The sequence below is a fragment of the Lissotriton vulgaris genome, chromosome 2_1 (genome assembly GCF_964263255.1).
Source record: "Lissotriton vulgaris chromosome 2_1, aLisVul1.2, whole genome shotgun sequence".
In the NCBI taxonomy this organism is placed as follows: Eukaryota; Metazoa; Chordata; class Amphibia; order Caudata; family Salamandridae; genus Lissotriton; species Lissotriton vulgaris.
The window spans coordinates 359147287-359170586 of record NC_141687.1 but is presented as its reverse complement, the minus strand read 5'-3'; the positions used below and the strand labels follow the sequence as shown (position 1 = coordinate 359170586).

General features: G+C 51.4%; 1 protein-coding gene across 1 annotated transcript in view; it reads left to right on the top strand.

The window, feature by feature from the left end:
• LOC147730350 (transcription elongation factor SPT6-like) overlaps positions 1-23300 on the top strand; it is a 430594-nt gene that overhangs the window by 285084 nt on the left and 122210 nt on the right. Inside the window, exon 9 of the mRNA XM_086955156.1 lies at positions 250-374. Coding sequence (XP_086811282.1) covers positions 250-374 — 125 coding nt within the window. The remainder of the gene's footprint in view (positions 1-249; positions 375-23300) is intronic.

The following is a 23300-nucleotide window of genomic DNA, read 5'->3' as shown; positions in this document are numbered from 1 at the left end:
TACTTGTGTGTGCAACTCTTCTTGTAGGAGTCAATTTGTCAGTCCAACTATGCTGATAAGATTTAATAGTACACTCATTTTGTAAAGATGAAAAATATTTTAAAAATAGATTTTAATTAAACCTATAGTAAGTAAGAAAGTATGTAATAACAAATCTGTGCTATTTCGATACTTCAGTACTCTTTTCCAATGTCCAGAGAATCTCACTGTGCTGAATGGCAGCTGCTGACATTTTCTTTGTGCCATCAGAAACTAGAAGAACTCCTGATGAAGACCAAAAAGGAGAAACCAACATTCATTCCTTACTATGTGTCAGCCTGCAAAGATCTACCAGGAAAATTCCTGCTTGGATATCAACCTCGAGGCAAACCCAGGTCAGTGTCCCAAGAATTGTGAATCTTGAAATGGTAGGTACTTACAAAATGGCAGTTGTCTGTTGGTGCATGGCTGTGGGCAACAATTGCCTGTAAGTGGTGTGAGAAGGATTCTGAGGTGAAAAAGAGAAAAGTGAGAAATACTATCAGAATGAACAAAGACTCCATAGGTGCAATAGGGTGGCGAGCAAATACTGAAGCAGTGGATGGTGGCGGACTACTGAGGCTCCATGAATCTTAGGAATGGGCAGGATTATACATACAGTGACCCAGAGCACAGGTACATTTTTGACAAAAAAGCATGACTTTGTCTTCTATGTACTTTTCGTTTATGGAGTTTCTCTTTCGCTGCAGAAAATAGGTTTCATGATCTAAATAGCTTTGGAATGATTTGAGAGGAATACTCAGAGTGCTTAAGATCAAACTGTGCATGCATATGTAGTTATTGTGCTAGCAGGTGCTTTTCATTTTGCCTGTTTACTAAATGCAGGTGTAGGAACGTGCCCCTTTTTGACATGGTCACCCCCCACTTTTTGTCTGTTAAATGATGTGATTTCGAATGAAAGGGCCCTGGGTTCCTGCTAAACAGTGCCAGAGCTCTTCCCCCAGTTGGCAAAACTTTAAGCACCCTCTAAGCTTCTAGTAACTAGTACCTCTGCTGCCTAATGCTTGAGATATAAAGAGGGCCCCTAAGGGCAGCAGCATGAATTGTGCCACCCTAAGGGACCCCGACCAAGCCTATGCAGGACTGATATCACAGGCTGCATGTCTTGGTGCAGAAAAAAGTGAAAACGTGACATGTCATACATTCCTGTGTTCCTTGTCCCTAACACTACATGTAATAGTTGTATGTCACCCCTAAAGCAGGCCTGACAGCCCTAAGGCAAGGTGCAGGGTGCTGACTATTGCATGTGAGGGCATACCTGCATGAGCAGATAGCCCCTGTGCTATTCTTGCTTATTACCGCCAGTGCAAGTGGACTGGGAAGCCATTTGAGACCATATGCTACACGCTAGTGAAAATGTGTACCCCAGCTGCATGAAGGCCTCAATAAAAATAGGGTTGTTTGGTATCAAACATCTCTTATTGTTAAACCCACTCTGATACCAATGTTGGATTTACCAATACACGCACCCAGAGGGCATCCTAGAGGTCCCCCCTGATAACCTACCAGCCTCTGGTGTCATTACTGACTGGTTTCTGAGAGCCTGCCACTCTTGACGCTGTTCTGACCTCCTATGTTGAGAGCCTTTGGACTCAAGAGACCCAGAACTAAAGCCTGCCCTGGAAGAGTGTGTAACACCCACTCTCACAGAATGACATGCTGATTATTCTCCTTGGACCGGCGAACTTTAAAGAAGCTACCGCCTTTGGAATGCAAATCTGGCTCCTCTCAAATAAGAGGTATCCACACCCCTTTCCAGAGCTCCTTTGGCACCTAGACAGGTGGGAAAATTAGCTAGTGAGGAAGGCGTGCCACCTCCAGGCAAGTACCACCCCAAAGGTGGGCTACTGTGAGGTGGACCTGGCTTTTCAAAAGTAGCCATCTTTGTGATGGCATACTTGGGAATTCTGGGACAGGGTTATGCTCACTTCCCACAGGAAGTAGTCTTGTAGGGGGAGTAGTGACCCCAATGATCAGTAGTCCATTGACGACTACCTTAGACTCCCCTAACATCCCTAAATTTAGTATTTATGGGAGCCCCTGGGACCATAGAAGCAGATCCTGTTGACCTAAGGGCGAGGACACCAAAGAGCCTCAAAATCAGAAAGGAGAGAAGAAGCAGCTAACCTGGTACCAACCCTGCTGGCCTGTCTGCATACCTTGTCAAAAACTGCACCAAAGTTGACTCCTGCAGCTGTTGACGCCGGAAACCCCAGCGGATTGCCTGCCTTCGAAAAAGACTCTAGACCTCCTGTGAACAGTGGACTTGTTCTGAAGAAACCCCAAAAGAAAAGACTGAGGCCACTGGAACCACCAAAACATGGCACCCGAAGCCACCACTGCACCTGTTGCCTTCAGTCTGAGTTGTAGTGGGCCACCGGTTTCAAGAAGTTCCCCCAGATCCCCAAAGATTGAGTCCATCGAGGGTTCACCCCTCCTGGACTCCCCAACGATGCCCGCAGCCTCTGCACTCAGGCCCACTCAACCGCAACTGCTCTGGTAAGGAAAAACCTGATGCCTAAAGACACCCCTGCACCCGTCGCCCCTGAGCCTTAGAGAAGAGACATGTCGCCGCCCCCCACCTACCTTGTCCTTGAGCATCGCAAGGCCTGATCCCACTTGCTGGTTCAGCCTGACTGCCCTCCTGTCCAGGGCCTGTAGCCTCTTTCCGCAGTGACCGATCTCCATTGAAATGTATTGGTCTCCGAGGCTGTTTTGCACCCTCCACCCAGCCACCCCATGTTTAAATCACACTTGCTGACTTGTAGCAATCAAACACCACGTTTTGTATTTTCACCACTTGGGTGGTTGTTTTGGTGAAGGGTTCTGAATGATATTAACTGGTAATACACTGTAATTAAGAAAAAGTTGTTCCTAATCTGAAAACATTTACTCTTTACAGGTATTTGACCCCAGCGAATAGCTGAGTGGGTCCCAACGGCTCTTAGCCGTAAGTATCTCGGAAATCCCACTTTTTTTATCTTTTTCACACTAAATTCCTCACGGCAGGGTGCACCTTTAGTGCGTGTACACCACCGGAGGATTACATAACTTGGTCCTGAAGAAAGCTGAGCGACTCGGGCTCATATAAGCAGAAACATGTCGACCTGAATTTATTCCTCACTGTGGACTAGGCGTCTCTAATTGTCGAGACTTTTCCTATGTTTCCACTATAAATTGTTTTTAACCTAGTGCTAGTTGGACTATTAATAAAATAGTTGACAGTCACAACTACGCACTTTTTAACCTTTTTGCACTCACCTAGCACTATTTGGCTTTCCTTTCTGCACCCTCAACACACACAAGAACCAGCTCCGCTGTAAACAGGCGTTGTAGCACACTGGAAAGACATTAGGTCTTTCCAGTGGGAACCCAGTGATGAAGCATGTCACCACTAGGTTGGTGAGTGAGGGTTCTTATATAACCAGTCCTTTGTTTTGATTTCTCTACCCTCCCTTCCCTTTCACTTTAACCTCAAAGATAATTTTTCTATTTGAAGGTTTTTTTGTTGGTACCTTCACCTTTCTTTCAAATACATAAAGATAAACTGGTTCTTCGTTGTAATCCTTAATTCCTACCTAAAGTAGTTTCCTAATTCCATGTCAATCAGTCTATTGAGCTTCCTGTTTTTTTCCCCAACCCTGATTAAGTTGCAGAAAGAGCTCTTCATACTCTAGATGTTAAAAGTGTTCATGTTCTATATAGATAGAACCAAAACTTTCAGAAAAACTAAACTGTTTGTAGACTTTTCTCCACCTCATAAAGGCAACCCAAAATTCATATCAGTCATTGCTAGATGAATAGTCAAATGCATTGAAGCTTGTTACATTAAAGATAAAAAAATCTTTACATGTAACTCCCAGAGCACATTCCACTCGCAAAAAGGGAGCAACAGTGCCCTTTTTAGGAATATCCCAATGGCTGATATTTGTAAACAGCTACATGGTCTACCCCCACACATTTACTAAACACCACTGTGTGGATTTTTTAGCACGCCAACAAGCCAATGTAGGTCAGGCAGTGCTATGTACCCTTTTTCAAACCAATGCAACTACCACATGATAGCCACCGCTTCTAAGGACGGACTGCTTACAGTCTATGCAGAGCATGTGTATCTACAGTCACACATGGAATCATAAAGATTGTTACTAACCCTGTAAGTATCTATCTGAAAGAGACACGTTAGTGATAGATTCCTTACCTTAGAATATCCCCAGGCGTCAGACTGGATCCGGAAATTTTTGCGTAGCAGTACCCTTGCGCGTCGGTAGGCGTCGCCTGCGGCTCTGCGTCAGTCGTGGGCTCCGTGATAACATCGTCCAAGTACTTAGACGCCGCCTCCGTGTGCTGACGTCGGTTCTTCTTTTGTCCGCGCCAGCAAGCGCAGATCTGGAAAAAGCAGTACTTTAGTCACTTTTTGACTAGTCTTTTTGATCTCTTTTGATCACTTTTCTTGAGTCTTGCGACTCCGGAAGGGGCCGATAGGGATGCCAGGTTTCAAGCCTTGTGAGGATTGCGACCGACTGATGTCGGTCACTGACCCTCACCGTCGGTGTCTCCACTGTCTCGGCGTCGACCACAACGACAAGATCTGCCCCGACTGCCAGGCCCTGATTTCGAGGTCCCGTAAGCGACTCGAACTCCGGCAGTCGGCCCGCGCCGCAAGAGGTCCCGGTCCCACCGGAGGTAGAGGGACAGGTCGCGGGGTAGGAGCCATCACTGGTCCGAGAGTCGACATCACTCCTCCGGGTCGAAGTCGTCGGCAGGTAAGCACAAGAAATCAAAGAGACGTCATCGCTCTTCTGACTCCCCCTGACGCTCGAGCAACGCGGCCGGGGGTTCGGGTGACACCGCCCACGCGGCTCCGTCAGTGTTGCGGGCGTTGCGGCCTGCTCCATACCCTCCGGTCCCTGGGCAGAACGCGACGCCGGGGGATATCGAGCGCTTCCTCATGGCCATGAGGTTACTCTCTTCCCCGACGGGCTTCGCGGCGCCTTCAGGCCCAGCGGATCCGTCTGGGGCCCCTTAGCGCGCCGCAGGGCCCCACTGGATCCGCTTCGGGATCCGGGTCGTTGCCGGTTGACCTAACGACCTCACTGGCGCCGGTTCCTCAGGTGTCACCTCCGGCGCAGTCCTCGGGCGGCGCCGTCCCCGGTGTGTCCCTCGTTCCGGCGTCGGAACGGCGCTGCTGGGTGCTGCGTTCGACGACGCTTGTGGAGTTTACCTTATATGAACCGGCCCCATCGTTTGACAACCCTGATTATCAGGGCATGGGTGATGGGTGATGAAGAGTATTGGGAGGGATCTGAGGACCCTCAGACACAAGAGTGTCAGTCTCAAGAGGACTGGACAGGTGGACTTGGGGATGGCAGTGGTCAGGACACCTCACCAGACACTGGCTTTGTCTCACCTCCTACCGTGGCTACGGAGGAGGGGGCAACCTACAGTGTGGTGTTGATGAGGGCGGCCAACTAACCTCCTCACTGAGGTCCTTAAACCGCAGTCAAGCTCGCCCGAGCCTCTGCTGCCGTTTAATGAGGCCTTGACCGACGTTCTTTTGGGCACTTGGTCCAGGCCCACTACGGGTTCGCCCATAGATAGGAACGTGGCCAGACGCCACCGCCCGGGCCCGGGCGACCCATCTTACCGGTCCACCCACCCCACCCCCGAGAGTCTGGTCATCCAGACTTCGAATTCCCAGACCGTGTTCCCGTCGGCTCCGCCGGACAGGGAATCCAAGAGGTATGAGCAGTACGGCAAAAAGGTATTCTCATCCCTTAGTCTGGGACTGCGGTCTTCCAACACTGCATGCCTCTTGGGCCTGCTACACCCACTCTCTGTGGGATACGGTCACGGAATTGCTGCCAGAGTGTCCGTTGGAGGTACGGGCCAACTCGGCCAAGCCCTTGTGGAAGGCCGGGATGCAGCAAAATATTCTATCCGGTGTTGGCTGGATACCACCGACTCGCTGGGTAGAGCGATGGCAAGGACGGTGGCGATTCGTCGCCATGCCTGGTTGAGGTCCGCCAACTTTTCTGCCGATGTCCAGAATACACTGATGGATATGCCGTTTGATGGCCGTCGCCTTTTTGGCGACAAGGCAGACCATGCGCTTGAGCGCTTTAAGGACTCCAGGGCTACGGCCAAGTCCTTGGGCCTCTGGGCCCCGCGCCAGCAAACGGGTGCCTTTCGCTCCTTTCTTGGCCAAGGAAGGGGCGCCCCCACACATGCTGCCAGCCACGCACCGCAGACTAACATCCAACGCGGTGGAGGCCGTGGAAATCGCCGTGGAGGCGGTCGGGTACAACGGCGACGCCAGTCCACAGCTTCCCCCGCAGCATCCGCCTCAAAACCCTCCAGGTCCGTGCTTTCAGGCCCATGTGACCCGAGTGGGGGGGCAGGTTTCGCCATCACCACTCCCACTTGCGCACTGTCACATCGAACAGGTGGGTGCTGCAAATCGTCAGAAAAGGCTATTCCCTCTCCTTCGAGACGACTCCTCAAGCCATGCCACCGCAATTCCACCGCGTATCTGGGGATCATCTGCGGCTTCTGCAGGAGGAAGTTACGGCCCTCTTGGCCAAGGGGGCCATCGAGCGCGTTCCTGGGCCAGAAGTAGGGTGTGGTTGCTACTCCCACTACTTTCTCGTACCCAAGAAGGGCAAAGGGGGCCTACGCCCTATCTTGGACCTACGGAACGTCAACGGCTTCCTCCGGAAGGAGAAGTTCAAAATGCTGACTCTGGCTCAGGTCTTAGCTGCCCTGGACCCAGGAGACTGGATGGTAGCGTTGGTCTTGCAGGACGCTTATTTCCACATCCCCGTCCTGCCGGCCCACCGGCGCTACCTGCGGTACACGGTAGGCCACGAGCAATTTCAGTTTACCGTGCTCCCCTTCGGCCTTACCAGCGCCCCACGGGTGTTCACAAAAGTGATGGCGGTGGTCGCAGCTCATCTGCACAGATTAGGGGTTTCAGCCTTCCCCTACGTCGAGGACTGGTTGTTGAAGGCGGGCTCGCCCCAGACAGTCGTCAGCCACCTCCAGAAGACGGCAGACCTCCTGCACCAGCTGGGGTTCTCCATCAATGTGCCGAAGTCACACCTGTACCCCTCTCAGAAGCTCCTTTTCATCGGAGCAGTTCTCGACTCGGCGCAGTTTCGGGTTTACCCATCCGAACAGCGGGTTCGGGATATACAGGCTCTGATTCCGATCTTTCAGCCTTTATCCCAAGTCTCGGTCAGGTTGACGCTGCGGCTTCTGGGGCTGATGGCTTCCTGCATCCTTCTGGTGCATCACGCCTGTTGGCGGATGCGGGCTCTGCAGTGGGACCTGAAGTGTCAGTGGGCCCAGCATCAGGGCAACCTGTCCGACCATGTCCTGATCTCGGAGGGCACTGCGAGACAGCTGCAGTGGTGGCTCACGAACCGCGATTGGGTCAGCGGCAGATCCCTCTCCCTTCCCCAACCCGAGCACGTAGTTGTGACGGACGCGTCCCTCCAGGGCTGGAGAGGCCACATGGGAGAGGCGGAGATCAGAGGCCTCTGGTCTCCGGCAGAGTCCCAGCTCCATATCAACCTTTTGAAGCTGCGGGCGATTCGTCTAGCACTGAAGGCATTCCTCCCCTCTGTCCGGGGGAGTGTAGTGCAGGTGTTCACGGACAACACAACCGCCATGTGGTACTGCAACAAACAGGGCGGGGTGGGGTTGTGGACCCTCTGCCAAGAGGCTCTGCGCCTTTGGCAGTGGCTGGAACATCAGGGTGTGACCCTGGTGGTTCAACACCTGGCAGGTTCACTGAACGCCAGGGCGGACGAACTCAGCCGCCGGTGAATGATGGATCACGAATGGCGTCTGAACTCGGACGTGGCGCTAGGCCTCTTTCAGCAGTGGGGAGAGCCTTGGTTAGATCTATTCGCCACCGGAGAGAACGCGCAATGTCATCAGTTCTGCGCGTTGGAATTTCCAAGGCGGCCCTCGCTCGGAGACGCTTTTCGTCGCGAGTCGAGTTGCGGTCTGTTGTACGCCTTTCCGCTTATACCACTTCTGCCCAGAGTGCTGAAGAAGATCAAGCGCGACCATGCACAAGTCATTCTAGTGGCTCCAGACTGGGCACGAAGGTACTGGTATCCAGAGCTACTCAGTATGTAAATGTAAATGTACATGTATTTATATAGCGCAAATCGCCCACATCGCAGGCATCTATGCGCTTGCTTAGGGAACCCGTCCTGGTATTCCCCTGTGGCAGGGTATCCACAAGGTGAAAGCCAGGCATCCCGCCGCGAGGGGCCGTTGTGGAGATTAAGCAAGCTATTGCCCAGAGTCGCAGAGTGTGAACCCGTGAGTCGAGTAGGCACCGGAGCGAGAATTATCGAGTCCGTGGAATTATTGAGCCCAACCCCCGTCGGGGCGGGGAATTGAACCCTGGTCCAGGGCCGATCTCAGCTTCCGGGTCTGCCGCCTCTAACCCCTGAGCCACACTTCTCCAGTATGTCAGTCGATCCCTCGGTTCGTCTGCCTCTTCAGGAGGACCTTCTGTCGCAGCAGCAGGGGACGGTCCTCCAACCGAACCTGTCCAGTCTCCACCTCCATGCTTTGAGATTGAGCGGAGACAGTTGAGGCCATTTGACTTGCCTCCTGAAGTCTGTAACATCATTCTGGCAGCCAGGCGTCCCTCCACAAAGTCGGCATACGCCTGCAGGTGGAACAGATTTTTGGCATGGCGCACAGCAAAGGCTGTGGATCCTCTCTCTGCCCCTCTCTCTGAGGTTCTTCTCTTCCTTCTTTCTCTTACCCAGCAGGGCTCTGCTCTGGGTACTATCAAGGGCTATCTTTCTGCCCCTTCAGCCTTCCTAAGGCTGCCTGATCAACCATCTTTGTTCAAGTCCCCTATTGTAAATCGATTCCTGAAAGGCATCACACACACGTTTCCACCTGTTCCCTTCGTGATGCCTCAGTGTGACTTGAACCTGGTTCTTACTTTTCTGATGTGCGCTCCCTTTGAGCCACTTCACAACTGTCCTATCCGCCTTCTTACTCTGAAGACTGCTTTCCTGGTTGCTATCACCTCTGCCAGGAGAGTGAGTGAGCTCCAGGCTCTATCCTCTAACCTCCTTTCCTTGCTGTCCATCCGGACAAGGGCGTGTTGCGGACAAAACCCTCTTTCCTGCCCAAGGTAGTCACAGCCTTCCACATCAGGCAGTCTATCACCTTGCGCACCTTCTTTCCGCCTCCGCATCCCGCAAAGGAAGAAGAGCGGCTCCACCGTCTGGAACCAAATTGGTGCGCTTTCATTCTATTTGGATCGCACACGCCAGTTCCGGGTAGATGACCAACTCTTTGTTGTTTACGTGGGCGCTAAGAAAGGACGGGTGGTGCACAAACGGACCATCTCTCGGTGGATCGTGTTGTGCATCCAAGCTTGCTACTCTTTGGCTAAAAAGAAACCTCCTGTTGGGCTGAGGGCCCATTCGACTCGGGCCACGGCGACTACTACAGCCCTGGGCCGAGGAGTCCCCTTGCAGGACATCTGTCAGGCAGCTACGTGGGCCTCGCTGCACACGTTCGCAAGACACTACTGCCTGGACAGCCAAGTCCGGAGGGATGGCTTCTTTGGCCGTTCCGTCCTCCAAGACTTTCTGCTGTGATTATTGGTTCGCAGACCCACCACCGGGGTGGGTATTGCTGGGGTATCTATTCTGAGGTAAGGAATCTATCACTAGCGTGTCTCTTTCAGATGCACAAGTTACTACTTGTGTAACGATATATATGTAAGAGACATTAGTTAGTGATAGATTCCTTACCGACCCACCCATCCTCCCCGTTCTGCGAACCAATATCTAGGGTTAAGGTCGTCCCCTTTCAGGGCCCTAGTTTCAATGGCACCAGTGTTGGTTTTTAGCATGGCTCTGCGTTTCTGGCCCGGAAAAGCTGTGTCTAAGAACTGACGTCCGCACGCGGAGGCGGCGTCTTAGTACTCCCACGACGTCATCACGACGCCGATGACGGACGCGGAGCTGCAGACGACGCCTACCGACGCGCAAGTGTACTGCTACGCAAAAATTTCCGGATCCAGTCTGACGCCTGGGGATATTCTAAGGTAAGGAATCTATCACTAACTAATGTCTCTTACAGATATATCGTTACACAAGTAGTAACTTGTGCGTTAGTAGCATGCAGTACTGTAAATTCACATGCGCCCTCCCTCCTTTCTTAATGCTTGTGGCTGTTGCAGTTATGTTTTACACCTTTCTCAGATAAGTTCACCTTACAGCATGGCCATCTCTACTTTTACAGATTACTTGCACTCCTTTCTCACCCTCCTGTCAGAAAACAATCTAACAAAGGTGTTGATGCCAATGCGCAATATCGCATTGCGGAGTCGTCGTTCTACTTTATGACTTGATAGAATTCTTTGAAGAAAAACAACCTGTACAACGTACCCAACCCTAGATGGCAAGATTATGCAAAGCATGTAAATCTACACCTCTGCATTCCACAATCAGATGCTTGTAGAGTAGGTAACATAATCTGGTTATTTCCCTTACAGCCATATAGTCAGTTATAGTCAGAATCGTCACTTGAGGCAGGTTTGTTGTTAAGAGAAGACAACTTCATTCCACCAAGCAACCTCAGGTGCTAACATGTGTAGTTGAGTCATGAGGGTCATTTGAGATTGACTCTCACTAACAAAAGGTTGAGGGAAACACATTGGTGGACAGGGATGTGGAGTAATGTGCTGTATGTTTACAGAATGGCAAGAAGTGTTGTCGATAACACGACCCATGGAGAAGTTGGTGGTCCAGAGCGAGGGTGGAGTAAAGTGAGACCCCGGAATCCTCATAGTGCTAGTGGGTGTGTCACCATTTCAGGCACAGAATGGGAGATCACAAGATTTTCTGAAACCTGCATGGTTGAGTAACTTGTCTAAAATGTAATTTGATTTTGATGTCAAGCAACACATTGATGGAATGCTTTCGAACAATGATCAGAGTGAAATATAAATTAAGATCATGTATACTGTATGCATAAAGACTAGGTTCCCTTTAGTAAATGGGATCTAATTGTGAAAGGTGCAGTGAAGTTTGGCTCACCATGTTGTGTGGCTGAAGTAAGTCAGGATGAGAGAGAAGAATGAGATTGGAGAATGGGCAATGGTGGAACGTTGCTCGAGCTTTGAAGGGCTCTGATGATTTAAAAGGGAAGGTTTGTCCTCCAAGATTAAGAGTGGGGAAAGAGATTGTGGAGGGAGGGATTTTTCCCACTAGTGAGAAGCGTTAACCAAGAAATCCTATAAGGTTAAAGGATTTTGTCATCGGATGATATGGGTACAATATTTAGTTAATTTCGGGGAGCTCACCTATGTTTTGTACTCATATATTTTTTTGTTTGTTCTTTATTGTTTTATGAAAAAAACGTTAGTGAATTTATTTAGTGAGTGACTTTGAATTACTTTTCTTGCATTGTTATGGAGGGGGAGGTGGGCTGTATTAATTTTCTTGCTTTGTAATTAAGGGGAGGGGAGGTTGTTGTATTTGTGCATTCATACCTCGTGCTCTTGCGCCCATGTTCCTAGGACCAGGTTAAAATGCAGATGATGTCGACATTCGATAAGGGAAGAGAACAGCAGAAGCGAGGTCGTTGTTGAGCCGGTTGAGGGTGGCCTATACTCTGCTCTCCTTGTAATGTCTACATATACACTTCTTGGTGCCTTCAATTCAACACCCTGCCAACACAGAGCAAGCGCTTCTCTATTCTGATACTCCTGACAGAATTTTGTCCTCAAATTTCTTCAGTGTGCAGGCAAATTCACCCCGTAAAACAGGTTTTAAACTGTGTTGTGGCTGTTCACCGAAAGATGTTGGTGACTGACACACATACAATGTCTGTTTATGATATTTCTGCTCCAAACACTCCTTGATATTGTGTCCATGCTGTATAATAATTAACAAAAAGGCCATCTCAGACCGTGAGGCAAAACTAGCCATCAAAAATTCTGGAGGTTATAAAGGAGATTGCTGCTGAATTCAAAGGCGCAACAGCCCTTTTTGAAGTTGTGTGCTGACGTGCTCCCATGACCATGTCGTCCTCAAGGTCATGAGGCTCAAGTAAATCAAAGTCCCACAAGAAACATAAGACTTTGTAGGCTGAATCTCCTTTGTCATGCAACTTCCACCACTGAGATTTGCGCGAGGAATCCAGGTACTTCAGAGCCATGTAGTACTTCACCCAAACTCTTGCTTCCCCTGTAGAACTGATACAAACGCTAGCCTCAGTTTGGACCCACCCCGAATTGACAGTGACATTAACAGCTGAAGGAGACCACTGACCACATCTTTAATGGTACACCCGGTTCCTCTGGAGCACCTTCAGCCCCACGGAGGGCATCCAGTTGGTATACCTTTCTCAGATCCATCCTCTATGTTGTCTGCCTCGAGGCTGAATTCGTCCCTGACTTCAGCTCTGGCAAATCCAGCCCATGATGCCATTGTCGGGCCCCATGCTTGGAGCAGGAACAATCCTGCGTTTGGCACCATGACCAATGCCACTGGTGTGCGTACTAGGGCTAATCCTGATGTCTTCAATGCCGAAAGGGTAGACAATTGTCCTGAACCCAATTGTCCACGGACTCGATAATTCTCGCTTCGGTGCCCACTCTAAGCACGAGTTCACACTATGCAGCTCTGGGCAACAAGCTAGCTTAATCTCCACAACGGCCCCCCGCGGCGGGATGCCTGGCTTTCACCTTGGGGATGCCCAGCACGGGTGATCTCACAGGGAAAAACCAGGACGGGTTCCCAAGGCAAGCGCCGAGATGCCCAAGGGTAAAATCGAGCGCCATATAAGAACACACATACATACATACATACATACATTGTATTGTCTGATTCAGAGACTCACACACTCCTGCCCAGAGCTAGACAAAATAACAACTCTGGACCAGACTACGCTCCACATTATGGTTTAGACACTCTTCATGATGAGAATGCAATACCTTAAATGTGTGTGTGAGGATTTTGAATTGAGCATGTTTGTAAATCAGGATCCAGTGGAGTTCACTGCGGTATGGTATGGTGTGATGTGTGTGAGATAGAGGATGAGTCTGCCGAGTTCTCACTTCTAGTGAATTGCTTGGTGACCCCAGCAGACAGGTTCTTCACATAGTCCAACTTGTTGGTGAGTAGGGTGTGAGTGGCAATTTTTCTAGTGTTGCTTGGGAGCCATTTGAAAATCTTCCACAGCATCTTCAGCGTGTGGATGCAGGATGCAGTGATGTCATTGACTTATGCTGTCAAGTCCGGTTTGCTGTCGATTATTCCGAGGGTGTGGGTCCAAGTTCAGTGGTCAAGAATTTGAGTTCCCACATTTAGCAAAAAAGAGAACTATCTCCTGATCAATTGTTATGCAAGTTCAAGATCAATATTTGTATAGCGCACTACTCACCCAGAGGGTCTCAAGGCGCTTGAGGGAGGGGGGTACTTTACTTATCAAATATCCAAGTTTTTAGTTATTTTCTGAAGGAGAGGTGGTTCTGTGTAAGGCGGAGGTGGGTGGGGAGAGAATTCCAGGTTTTTGCGCTAAGTAGGAGAAGGATCTTCCCCCCCATGGTGGATCTATGGATGCGCAGAATTGCGGCGAGGGCTTGATTGGACAATCGTAGTTGGCGGGTGGGGGTGTAAAAGGACAGGCGTGTGTTGAGGCATTCGGGTCCTAGGTCGTAGAGGGCTTTGTGAGCGTGGGTGAGGAGACGGAACTTTATTCTCTTGTTGACGGGGAGCCAGTGGAGGTCTTTCAGGTGACCGGAAATGTGAGCTTGGCAGGGGATGTCGAGTATGAGTCTGGCTGAGGCGTTTTGGATGCGTTGGAGTTTTTTCTGTAGTTTGGCTGTGGTTCCGGCGTAAAGGGTGTTTCCGTAATCCAGTCGGCTTGTGACCAGTGCGTGGGTGACCGTCTTGTTTCGGTGGGGATCCAACGGAAGATTTTTTTGAGCATGCGTATTATGTTGAAGCATGATGATGAGACGGAGTTGACTTGTCTGGTCATCGAGAGGGAGGAGTCCAGGATCAAGCCCAGGTTACGTGCGTGGTCCGTAGGTATGGGTGCGGTTCCCAGGGCCGGTGGCCACCATGAGTCGTCCCAGGCAGAGGGGGATGAACCTAAGATGAGGACTTCCGTTTTGTCCGAGTTCAGTTTTAAACGGCTGTTCTTCATCCACTCGGTTACTTCTTTCATTCCTTCTTGTAAGTTGGTTTTGGCGGTGTTTGGGTCTTTGGTGAGGGAGAGGATCAGCTGGGTGTCGTCTGCGTAGGAGATGATGTTGAGTTTGTGTTGGCGCGCGATGGATGCGAGGGGACTCATGTACACTTTGAAGAGGGTGGGACTGAGTGATGATCCTTGTGGTACGCCGCAGATGACTTCGGTGGCCTCTGATCTGAAAGGGGGGAGGCGGACTCTCTGGGTTCTCCCGGCGAGGAACGAGATGATCGAGTCCAATGCTTTTCCTTGTATTCCGACGTTGCTGAGGCGTTGTATGAGGGTGCTGTGACAGACTGTGTCGAAGGCTGCGGAGAGGTCAAGTAGGATGAGGGCAACTGTTTCTCCGTTGTCCAGTAGTGTTCGAATGTCGTCTGTTGCTGCGATGAGGGCGGTTTCGGTGCTGTGTTTGGCTCGGAAGCCGGACTGTGAGGGGTCGAGGGATTTGTTGGATTCGAGGAAGGCGGCGAGCTGACTGTTGACGGTTTTCTCAATGACTTTGGCAGGGAATGGGAGGAGCGAGATGGGGCGGTAGTTCTTAAGTTCAGTGGGGTCTGCTGTGGGTTTCTTCAGGAGGGCGCTGAGTTCGGCATGTTTCCAGCTTTCCGGGAAGGTAGCGGAGTTTAGGGAGCAGTTGATGACGTCTCGGAGATGGGGTGCGGTAATGGAGTCTGCTTTGTTGAAAATGTGGTGGGGACATGGGTCGGTTGGCGATCCTAGGTGGATGGAGTTCATCAGGCGGATGGTGTCTTCAGTGGTGATTGGGTTCCAGGCGCAAAGGATGTTAGAGGGGGGTTTTGGTTCAGAGGTGGGTGGAGTGGACTGGTCTCCGGGCTGGTTTTCAAAGCTGTTATGTATGTCTGCGACTTTGTTGTGGAAGAATGAGGCTAGGGAGTCGCAGAGGTCTTGGGAGGGAGTGATGTCGTTGGTGCCGGCGGTGGGGTTGGTAAATTCTTTGTCGATGTTGAATAGTTCCTTGCTGTTGTGGACGTTGTTGTCAAGTCGATCCTTGAATGCTGATTTCTTGGTGGATCGGATCAGTTGGTGGTGTTTGCGGGTGGCGTTCTTGAAGGTGGCCAGGTTGTCAGTGGTTGGGTTTTTTCTCCAGGCTTTCGAGGGTGCGGCAGAACTTCTTGGATTTCTTAAGGTCATCGTTGAACCAGGGGGCTTTTTTGCTACCTTGCTTGATTTGATGGTTTTTCAAGGGTGCTAGTACGTCGGCGCTGTGGGTGATCCATTGTGTGAGGTTGGTGGCTGCTTGGTTTGGGTCCGATGATGTGACAGGAGGGTTTTGGTGAATCGATGTGAAGAGCTGGTCGGTGGTAATTTTATTCCAGTTTCTTCGGGGAATTGGTTGTGGGTGGTTGTGGGTCGTGGTCTTTTTGTAATTGAAGTGAACGCAGCTGTGGTCCGTCCAATGGAGAGCTGTGGTGTGATTGAAGGAGATGTGCTTGCTGGAGGTGAAGATTGGGTCGAGTGTGTGCCCGGCATAGTGGGTGGGGTTATCAACAAGTTGTTAGAGTCCGAGGTTGGCCAGGTTGGCCAGAAGGGTGGTGGTGTTGCTGTCGTTTTTCTTTTCCAGGTGGAAGTTGAGGTCTCCCAGTAGAATGTAGTCCTCGGAGGGGAGGGCGTGTGGGCTGATGTAGTCAGTGATGTCTTCGCTGAATTGTGTGCGGGGTCCTGGTGGCCTGTAGATGAGGGTGCCTCTGAGTGTGGTCTTGGGGTCGGTGTGGATCTGGAAGTGAAGGTGTTCGGCGGTAGTGAGGTTATCGTCGGAACTGGCCGTGATGAGGATGGTGTTCTTATGGACGATGGCGATGCCTCCTCCTGTTTGGTTGGTGCGGTCCTTTCGGATGACCTTGTAGCCGTCCGGGATGGCTATGGCGATGTCGGGAGCTGATGAGGCGTTCATCCAGGTTTCTGTAAGGAAGGCGACGTCCGGCGATGTGGTGTCGAGTAGGTTCCAAAGGTCAATGGCGTGTCTGTGGACCGAGCGGGTGTTGAGCAGGATGCATTTCAGGTGGTTAGTGTCGGAGCTCTGTTTGGAGTTTGTGGATTTGGTGTGGGTCCTGATGCAGTCGAACTTGCAGAAGTGGCAGGTGAAGGGTCCATGGGTGTGTCCTGGGCCGGCTTGGTAGCAGTTTGGTGGTCGGCCGGGGTTAAGGGCTGAGAGGGTTGTGGTGTCGTACGTTGTGCGGGGGCCAGGGGGTCTGGCGCTGGGCGCGGTCCAGGCGCGGACGGGCGAAGACGGGCTTACCTTTGGCGCGCCTTCGGCGTGCATGGGGCGCGACCGCTGCGCGTGAACGCTGCGCAAAAGTGCATGTGTCTTAAATGGATCGTGGAGGGGGGGGAGCTAGGGAGGAGCTGCTGGGAGGCAGGAGCGGGGTGGAGAGCCGGGCTGGGAAGGCACAAATAAATCAGCTGAAGGCAGCAATGCACAATCGAATATTAATTAATGCGCAGCTCAGCAGGCAGTATAGCGCTACAATTCAAATATAGTCAGGCACAAATAAGGCACAAATAGTTGCAGGGGCAATGCGAGCAAGGGCAGCTGATTTTAAAGGCAAAGAGCACTCTGGCAGTATAGCGCTACGATACCAGATTGTGAGCAGGGACTAGCGTGAGGAGCGACCGCTTCTGAGGAGCTCAGGACGGTCACAGCGCTTGCTCTGGAGGGTAGAGCCTAACCTTTCTGTGGGAGGGAGGAGCAGCTGGGAGGCGGGAGCGGGGTGGAGAGCCGGGCTGGGAAGGCACAACAACAAACAACAAAATGGCAGCAAGCCAAAAGCCAAACAGGACGAGACTGGGACCCCAACAATCGGTATTAAAAGGGAAGCGTCACCGGCACAATCGGGCACAAATAAATCAGCTAAAGGCAGCAATGCACAATCGAATATTAATTAATGCGCAGCTCAGCAGGTAGTATAGCGCTACGATTCAAATACAGTCAGGCACAAATAAGGCACAAATAGTTGCAGGGGCAATGCGAGCAATGGGCAGCTGATTTTAAAGGCAAAGAGCACTCTGGCAGTATAGCGCTACAATACCAGATTGTAAGCAGGGAGCAGCGTGAGGAGCGACCGCTTATGAGGAGCTCAGGACGGTCACAGCGCTTGCTCTGGAGGGTAGAGCCTAACCTTTCTGTGGGAGGGAGGAGCAGCTGGGAGGCGGGAGCGGGGTGGAGAGCCGGACTGGGAAGGCACAACAACAAAATGGCAGCAAGCCAAAAGCCAAACTGGACGAGACTGGGACCCCAACAATCGGTATTAAAAGGGAAGCGTCAACGGCACAATCAGGCACAAATAAATCAGCTAAAGGCAGCAATGCACAATCGAATATTAATTAATGCGCAGCTCAGCAGGCAGTATCTGCTGTGGGCTAGCCTAGGAACAGCCCCCAGAAGGCATGTGTGCTCATTCCACCAGAGCAAAGTCTGCATCTGCAGTGCTGGGGCATGATGTGGAAGTCATGGATATTTGCCGGGCTGCTGCATGGACGTACCTCCACACGATCCCTGAGCATTACTGCATAGACAGCCAGATCCAGCAGGGCTGGCACTTCACTATTCCACAGACCCACCATCTTGGCAGGTACTGCTTTGGTATCTATTCACTAGGGGAGGAATCTGCAGTTATAAGTCTCTATCAGAAGAGTAAGTCACTGACCTTTGGTAACACCTTTTCTGGCACATACTTGTCTAACTGCAGGTTCCTCACCGACTCACCCTTCTCTTTGTTCTGTGAAATTGGTTTAGATAATCCAGGTTCTAATCTGTAAAGTCTGCACATATTTCTATTCAGATTTCTATGACTCCACGTCTGTTGCGGGGTACAATGATAAGAATAAAACTCATCTCAGTGTAGAGGTGGCATGTATATACAAGAACCCCAACATCTTATGTATTCGGTGTGGAGCCACACAGTGCCATCTAACGATGTACAAAGCAATTGCTAAGAAGGTTTTCCGATCCAATCTGAATGGGGAAATTCAGAAGTTCAGAAATCTGCAGTTAGAGTGTCTCTCAGGAAATGTGCTACCGAAGATTAGTAACTTATTCGTCTGACTGTATGGTCATAGAGTGCAATTATTTCTATCCCCAGGAGACTACCCAAGAACTGACCAACTTCCCAGTGCTGCTTACTTACAATTTCAAGTCAGGGTGCTACAAGACTATGGTGACGAAAGGTACACAGGGATTCTTACAGAAGACAGGAGTTGGGCTCTTACACCACTTTTGGGATCTATAACTTTAAACCCCTTCTTCAAATTGCTTTGATTAGTTGTTTTTGGGTTGTTTCATTGGCCTCTGCTTTTATTATGATTTCTGTGTAGTTTTCAGTCTGTGACCGAGCACGTGATAAGTTATCACTGAGATTTGGTTTCCCACTTAAAAAATTTAAATCCTTTAGAGAGCTCCCCCACTGTTGTTATTTTCATTTCAACAAAAAAGATTATGAATCATTGAGGGAGACTTATTGGGAGTTGATTCAGGCCAGGATTTCAGTGTTTTCCTGCAATAGCCAGAGCCATATCAGATTATCTGGGAGGTGCGGGTGGCATCTATATATCAATAATTGTACTGAGATTAATTGTTCGGAAAGTATTTTGTATGTTTTTGAACATCTGGCATGGCTTAAAATATAATGGACATATATTGGATTACCAGTTATAGACAAATGATACTTATTGTACTTCCTAAATCATCTTGAAATATTCAAATGGTTTTCCTTATACAGGGGACTGGTTAATATTCGGAACTTGAAAATGTTATTGTTAAAATGTGACCCTAAACATTTCACATGCTGTCTTTTGAAGGTAAACATTGAACTAAGACTCTAGACCTGGATTTCTTGGTCGTTCATTTGAGGTCACCTCAGTATTTAGCACAAACTCTGTTCCAGATGGTTGATACTCACTAGTGGCAAGTTAGTGGCACGCTTGGAGTATTTTCAGTTTGAGAATTTAAAAACAAAAAAGAATAATTGTGTCCAGTCCTCTGTTTTGCCTGTTTCCTGTAATTTGTTTTTATTTCTGTATTGCCTGTTGTTCTTTTAGCCCCCTTCGTCCTCCCTCCCCGCTCCCCGCTTCCCGCCACCGCCGCTAACCCCGCCCCTTTTTGCCTTCTGTACCCTCCCCGCCTCCCAGCTGCTCCGCCCCCCCGCACACTTCGCCATATATGGCGACCGTGCGAACGCGCAGCGGTCACGCGCAGCGGGCGCGCCGATTGTGCGCCGAAGGCGCGCCAAAGGTAAGCCCGTCTACGCCCGTCCGCGCCTGGACCGCGCCCAGTGCCAGGACCCCGTCCGACCCGCCTGACGTACACCGCCGCCTCCCTCATCGCACTCAACACCGGCCGAATCCCAGGATGCTACCGAGCCACCCCACGACGCACCCGCGGACCCTTCTGCTGCCACGCCTGCAAGTTCACCTGCATCCGGACCTGCCCTGCACCAGCCAAGCCGAACACCAGCAGCAACCACCTCAAGTGCATCCTGCTCAACACCCGCTCCGTCCACAGACACGCCATCGAACTCTGGAACCTCCTCGACACCACAGCCCCTGACGTTGCCTTCGTCACGGAGACCTGGATGAACGCCTCTTCAGCCCCCGACATCGCCATCGCCATCCCAGAGGGCCACAAGATCACCCGGAGGCACCGCACCGCCAACCAGATGGGAGGTGGCATCGCCATCATCCACAGGAACACCATCCGCATCACGACCAGCACCGACGACACCCTTACCACCGCCTAACACCTGCACTTCCAGATCCGCACCGACCCGAAGACCACCCTCAGAGGGACCCTGATCTACCGACCCCCGGGACCACGCACACAATTCAGCGAGGACATTGCCGACTTCGTCAGCCCGCATGCCCTCCCCTCCGCTGACTACATCCTCCTGGGGGACCTCAACTTCCACTTGGAGAACAACAACGACCGCAACACCACCACCCTGCTCGACAACCTCGCCAACCTTGGACTCAAGCAACTGGTGAGCACCCCCACCCACCTCGCCGGACACGCACTCGACGCCGTCTTCTCATCCAGCAAAGACATCGCCTTCAGCCACACCACAGAACTCCACTGGACAGACCACAGCTGTGTCCACTTCACCTTCAACAGAACGACGATCCACCACCACCAGCAGCAGGCTGCCCGTAGGAGCTGGAACAAGATCACGGCCGACCAGCTCGCCGCCTCCCTGAGCCAACACCCTCCTGCCAGCTCAGCGAACCCCAGCCAGGCCGCCGACAACCTCGCGAAGTGGATCAGCAACTGCGCGGACGAACTCGCCCCTCTGAGGACCCCGCCCAGCAGACCCGGCAGCAAAAAAGCCCCATGGTTCACCGACGACCTCAAGAGCTCCAAGAAGAACTGCCGAGCCCTCGAGAAAGCCTGGAGAAGGGAACCTACACCGGACAACAGGACCACCCTCAAGCTCGCCACCCGGAAGCACCACCAACTGATCCGTACCGCCAAGAAAACTGCATTCAAGGACCGGCTGGACAACAACGCACACAACTGCAAGGAACTCTTCAACATCGTGAAAGAGCTCTCCAACCCCAACGCAGGAAGCAACGACATCACCCCTTCGCAAGACCTCTGCAACTCCCTCGCCTCCTACTTCCACAACAAGATCGCGGACATACACAACAGCTTCAGCATTCAACCGACGCACGCCACGACCGCAGCAACGCCGCCCACCACCACCTTCCGCGCCTGGACTCCGGTCAGCACCGAAGACACCGTCCGCATGATGAACTCCGTTCACTCCGGATCTCCGACCGACCCCTGCCCTCACCACGTCTTCAACAAGGCGGACGCTGTCATCGCACCCCACCTACGGGACATTATCAACACCTCCTTCGACACCGCCACCTTCCCTGAGAGCTGGAAGCGCGCCGAACTCAGCGCTCTACTCAAGAAACCCACAGCGGACCCCACCGAACTCAAGAATTACCGCCCCATCTCGCTCCTCCCGTTTCCAGCCAAAGTCATCGAGAAGACCGTCAACAAACAGCTGGCCGCCTTCCTCGAGACGAATGGATCCCTCGACCCTTCACAGTCTGGTTTCCGAGCCAACCATAGCACCGAGACCGCCCTCATCGCCGCCACCGACGACATCCGAGCCTTGATGGACAACGGAGATACAGCGGCCCTCATCCTCCTAGACCTCTCCGCGGCATTCAACACTGTCTGCCACCGCACCCTAGTGCAGCGCCTCAGCAACGTCGGAATCCAGGAGAAGGCACTGGAATGGATCGTCTCCTTCCTCGACGGAAGAACACAGAGTTCGCCTACCACCGTTCAAGTCAGAGGCCACCGAAGTCATCTGCGGCGTCCCTCAAGGATCCTCGCTGAGCCCCACCCTCTTCAACGTCTACATGAGCCCCCTCGCGGCCATCGCACGCCAACACAACCTCAACATAATCTCCTACGCCGACGACACCCAGCTGATCCTCTCCCTGACCAACGACCCCGCTGCCGCCAGAGCCAATCTGCATGAAGGGATGAAAGATGTAGCCGAGTGGATGTCGATCAGCCGCCTGAAACTGAACTCAGACAAGACGGAGGTCCTCATCCTGGGCTCATCGCCCTCCGCCTGGGACGACTCCTGGTGGCCCCCCGCCCTGGGCACCGCACCCAAACCGACGGACCACGCACGCAACCTGGGCTTCATCCTGGACTCCTTCCTCTCCATGACCAGGTAAGTCAACGCCGTCTCCTCGTCGTGCTTCAACATCCTACGCATGCTACAGAAGATCTTCTGGTGGATCCCCACCGAGACCAGGAAGACCGTCACCCAGGCCCTCGTCACCAGCCGGCTGGACTACGGCAACGCCCTCTACGCCGGTACCACCGCCAAGCTCCAGAAGCGACTCCAGCGGATCCAGAACGCCTCAGCCAGACTCATCCTCGACATCCCACGAACCAGCCACATCTCCGGACATCTGAGAGACCTGCACTGGCTCCCCGTCAACAAAAGAATCACCTTCCGTCTCCTCACCCACGCACACAAAGCCCTACACGATCAAGGCCCGAGCTACCTCAACAACTGAATCAACTTCTACGCTCCCAAACGCCACCTCCGATCGGCCAACCACGCCCTCGCCGCCGTCCCCCGCATCCGAAGAGCGACAACAGGAGGAAGGTCCTTCTCCTACCTGGCCGCCAAGACCTGGAACTCCCTCCCGACCGACCTGCGCCTGACCCAAGACCACCTCTCCTTCAGGAAGAAGCTCAAGACCTGGCTGTTCGAGCAGTAACGGCACCCGCCCCCCCTCCCCCCAAGCGCCTTGAGACCCCACGGGTAAGTAGTGCGCTCTATAAATGTCTTTGATTGATTGATTGAATAATTCAGTTTGAAGAAAGTGGCTAAAACATATTTTAAAATGTTACTTAAAACATTTCAATAGATAATTTGTACTATTTTATGTTAATATCTTTTTGTATTTTTGTTTTACAACCCCCTAGTCACAGTATTTTCTTCTTAATAGCACACTTTGATATGAAATAGAAGACAATTGCAGACTGTGTTAGTTTTGTGATCTAGTTCTCATGATTTAGGGTTTGAGGATTGAGTGCTGAGTGAGGGGGAATAAGATTCCATCCACAGATATGAGGAAAATTATTATTGAAGATGGTGATTGATAAGATGTGGGACAGGTAAAAGGTTTCAGTAATATTTGATGACATTCGAGTTATATAAATAGCTCAATTAACTGATGTGGGATGGTCAGGGAAACAAAATGGGAGTAAGGCTCCATACGTGAGTGTTGGAAGGGCAGAGATGTCAGAGCGAGCTCATAACTGTAGTGTAAGGCCCAGTGATTTAGGTATGGAAAGAGCCCAAGTGCTGTGGTGTGGCAACTGTGATTTCACGAACGGCTGCAAGTCTGGCAAAGTTAACTAGAACTATAGCTTAAAACTGGGATCCAATGACAAAATGTGAGGTTTGCTGTAAGTTAAGTTTAAGTAATATGAACAATTATTTGAGGGATTCAAGAAG